Source organism: Gobio gobio, assembly GCF_949357685.1.
Source record: "Gobio gobio genome assembly, chromosome: 13".
NCBI classification, from domain to species: Eukaryota; Metazoa; Chordata; class Actinopteri; order Cypriniformes; family Gobionidae; genus Gobio; species Gobio gobio.
In genome coordinates, this window is record NC_137106.1 from 50,587,044 (window position 1) to 50,591,132 (window position 4,089).

At 33.8% G+C, this 4,089-nt stretch overlaps 1 protein-coding gene and 1 long non-coding RNA gene across 2 annotated transcripts; both read right to left on the reverse strand.

Annotated features, from left to right (window-relative positions):
• Window positions 1-375: 375 nt before the first annotated feature.
• On the reverse strand, window positions 376-1,038 carry LOC307136041 (uncharacterized protein; the record flags this gene model as incomplete). The annotated part of the gene is made up of 2 exons (XM_079832787.1): window positions 376-602; window positions 885-1,038. 2 exons carry the CDS (start codon window positions 1,036-1,038, stop codon window positions 376-378), a joined length of 381 nt encoding a protein of 126 aa, XP_079688913.1.
• Window positions 1,039-1,097: 59 nt separating this feature from the next.
• On the reverse strand, window positions 1,098-2,125 carry LOC307136123. Its single transcript, XR_013817740.1, has 5 exons — window positions 2,010-2,125; window positions 1,845-1,926; window positions 1,524-1,585; window positions 1,261-1,313; window positions 1,098-1,175 (listed from the first exon to the last, which is right to left on the reverse strand). It is a non-coding gene; the product is annotated as an uncharacterized lncRNA (long non-coding RNA).
• Between the last annotated feature and the right edge of the window lie 1,964 nt (window positions 2,126-4,089).

The window sequence follows — 4,089 nt, forward strand, 5'->3', positions numbered from 1 at the left end:
ACATCATTTTATATATTATACTTATACTAATTATATATATACATACACACATCATTTTATATATTATACTTATACTAATTATATATATACATACACACATCATTTTATATATTATACTTATACTAATTATATATATACATACACACATCATTTTATATATTATACTTATACTAATTATATATATATATCTTTTTATATATATTATTTGTATATAATTATTATATATATATAATATATTTATATGTGTATACACACATTTTATATATTATAACTCCATATATAAATATTTTATATATATTATTTGTATATAATTATAGATAGATTTATATACACACACACATTTTATATATAATAATTACATATATATATAATTAATTACTCTGGAAATACACCTCCATCATTAAAAAAACATTCAACAGAGCAGTAGCCCTCAAAGTCCTTGTCGGAATAAAATCCACGCAGGACTCCCCTCCTGCCGTCACCGACATACCCAGGTGGGCAGTCCTTGAAAATTTCAGTGCAGTGCAAGCATTGAGATAATGCGTAGGGCACCCGAAACTCTTCCATGTGTTTTCTGGAAAATGCACACCAGTTCACGACACCTAATTTAAATAAAACACAGAACAAACAATGTTGAATCCTTTTGAAGAAAGGCATTAACAGGGTCATAGTACAGGGTCATACAAAGACAATATTATTAAGTATTTTTTAAATGCATTATAGAAAGATGTTAGACAAACATACGTGAGTGTTATTGGATTTGTCTGTAAAGAGACTTACTTTATGAACAACAAAATAAAAAATCATGACAAATACAGAAAGCCTAGCAGAACAGAATAGACAGAACAGACCAGACAGACCAGAACAGAACAGACCAGACTTACTGTCCAGCCATATTAAGTGTGCCTGTTCTCGAAATTTGGGATCGCTGACAATTTCCCTGAAGATTTGGCATGTCAGTGAAAGCCTCAAGAATGCCACATCACCATCTACTATGACGACTCCCATTAGGATCCGCCGCAGGATCTCACGTGGCATCTTTCAACAACAGCCAATAGTTAGTACAAAATGTAACTTTACATAAGATTTATTAAAAAGGGAAACTGATAGATTGATAGTTTATACTATACTTACCTTGGTCAAGTCATCAACAGGCAGGGGTGTTTCCATTGCCTCTAAATTTGAAAGTAAAAATAAGAATGGCATTATTTTCAAAACCCTGTTATTTGTGCAGTTCAAGAAATAAAGCAGAACCCATACCTGCTCTCGCTACTCTTCTCTTTTTCCGGGGTGCTTTTCTTTCAGCATCTGACCTTAAAATGTGTAAAATATAAAGAGCTCATGAAGACAGTTTGTTCTTAATGATTTTTCGAGGGCCAGGATTGAAATCCACTTGTTTAGATTGAAATATGTAATGAATTTATTTGCACTCCACAGTTAAAAAACACTTCTTATTACTAAAAAGCCATGTTCACGGTCAAGTTGACAACATTTTACATACAGTACAACTTGATCTAACTTACTTCAAAGGGTAATTACTGAGTAGAAGCAGGCACCACCACCTTCTAATTGTCATCATGTCACTCTGTAAAAAAGAGCACTGATTAGCTATTGTTAACTGGATTTTCAAAAAAACATTGAAAAGTTTTTGAAAATGAAGGCTTACTTCACTGAAATCAAAACGCCCCTCCATTACAATGTAGAGTGCATACTACAATATGAATTAAATCACATTAGACCAGACATTAAAGGAAATGTACAATAGTATACTAAAATGAATTTATATGTATTAAAAAAAATAAATGTGCACAATCTTTCTGATGTAGGACATTTATAATACTTACTGGTGTGACATTGGTTACAAAACTGACTTACCATCAACATAAACACTCCACAGTTGTTTGAATCCTGTTGTCTGGGAATGCCCTGAGAATTAAAAAATAGAAATGTTAACAGTTAATGCATCAAAAGCAGGTGGGACTGTTATGCTTGGAATGGTTGCTGCTTACTGTAATGTTGTCACAGCTGTACTCCCTCCATGGCCCAGGATTGACATGATTTGCTAGTTGTCTGTGAAATGTAATATTAAAACGGACAAATTAAGTATTTTGAGACAAACTTATGTGGGTGCTGGACAAAGCCTAATTTGAAAGTATAAAACAATTTTAAAAAATCTCTGATATTCTTACAGGGCCTACAGTCAGAGAGAACGATGAACAAAAAAATGCGAACGAATAAGTAAAGCAAAAAAAAGGAAACAACACAAAATGGGGATAAATGGTTTAAAACAGAACTACCATAACCCCGAACTCATGAACTCTGAACATTTCATTAGTAAGACCTGTAACTGTTCATGTAACGGACATCACTGAAGCCAGCTCCGCAGAAGGAATCAAGCCAAAAGATCTCCCTCTTTTTTGGCTTCATGATCTAAAACATGTGTAACTTTGACATCAACTGTCAAGAGCTAACACTTTGCTTTACATTTTCAATGTATGAAATAACTAAGCAGAAAGTGTAAACATTTTCTGATTATCTGAATATCAAAAAAAAATATTTTGAGACCTACACAGATCATCCAATGATTTACACTCCAGGAAGGCAGCAGAATGAAGTCATGACTTGCTAGATCCTTAAAAAAAAGAAAAAAGATATTTAGAATATAAAAATTTGTTAAATGCCTTTTTACTGCCTCAGTTACAAAACCTTGATGATACTCACAGGAACATTAGACATTGGGTCAGCATTCAAGGGAGGCAACCAAGTCGCCGTCACATACGAATTAAAGACATGAACCATTATGCCCTGTTAAGTAAAAGTGAAACAATTAAATAAGGAACCACATTCCTATATTTACACACATCATGCATACAGAATATTTGATCAAGGTATTTCTTTGCATTACCTGAAGGTCAGCAATGTCCTTCAAAACTAAAAGACAGGCATTCAAAATCTGTTAACATTTAAAGAAATGCATTTAAAATATGTTAACACTCAAGGACATATTTAATAGACCCCATACCATTGTACTGTGCAGTATGGGTAAATGGTAAAATATGTATTTTTAAGTACAAGTATGTTTGCTGCTTCTTACTGTTGCTTCAACATAACGATGATGTCCTAAAGCAAAGAAATCCTTCCTGGTGAGGACTGTGGTTCCAAGAGAAGCCAAAATTTCCCTTTTTGGTCCCGTCTCCATTAAGGCATGGTTTAGCTATAAAAATAATAGTGAAGTACTACAGTATGTCTCTGTTTTTGTTAGTCTTAAAATGATAGCAGAAAACTGACTGTAATAAAAAAAACTAACCTGGTTCAGCTGGACTGTACTGGGTGACTGTTTCCAGCATGCCTTGTTTGGTTGCACATGTCGAAGAGCAGTGATACCCACCGTGGAACACTTAACAGGGACTGAGGAGCACATAAAAGGGAGACTAAATTGATAAAAAAAAAAGCATCTGGTTTAACATCACATTACACATTTTTAAATTGGTAACGTTGGATAACTTGTTAGATAACTTGAACTGTAAACAGGAAAGTAGTGTGCCAGGGGAGAGTAATAACATGATGTGAAAAGGAGGTAGTGGAAAGCCAGAAGTTATCAAGAAAAATTCCCCAACAAAAAACAGCTCCATACTGTTAAAATTATAGGCATTATTTATTTCAACTTTCATTCCAGTCACTCACTGGGTTGTGATGCTTCCTCATCTTCTTCAGTGTGTGGCTGCACAGCTGTACCTTTAGTAAAAAACAAAAACTTAAATTACCTGAATTTACTGCCAAATAAATGTAAACAAATAAAATGGATAATCATTCAATGTTAAACTATATAAAAAATAAAAACAAATTAATTTACCTATTACTATCTGCCCATTGTTATCCAACTGCAGTTGAACAGCCTCGCCCACAATCTTCTGGATACTGGCTTTAGTTGTGTTATTGCATTTTGTGTTGTAATGGTGCAATATGTTGCGCATCATAAAGATGTGCCCAGATGGTGTGAGGGTATTCATGAAATAATTGTTTTTCCTCATGTTCGCGAACAATTGCTCAGCACACTGGCTGTTGACCCAGCCAGCCAGTTCTGGGACA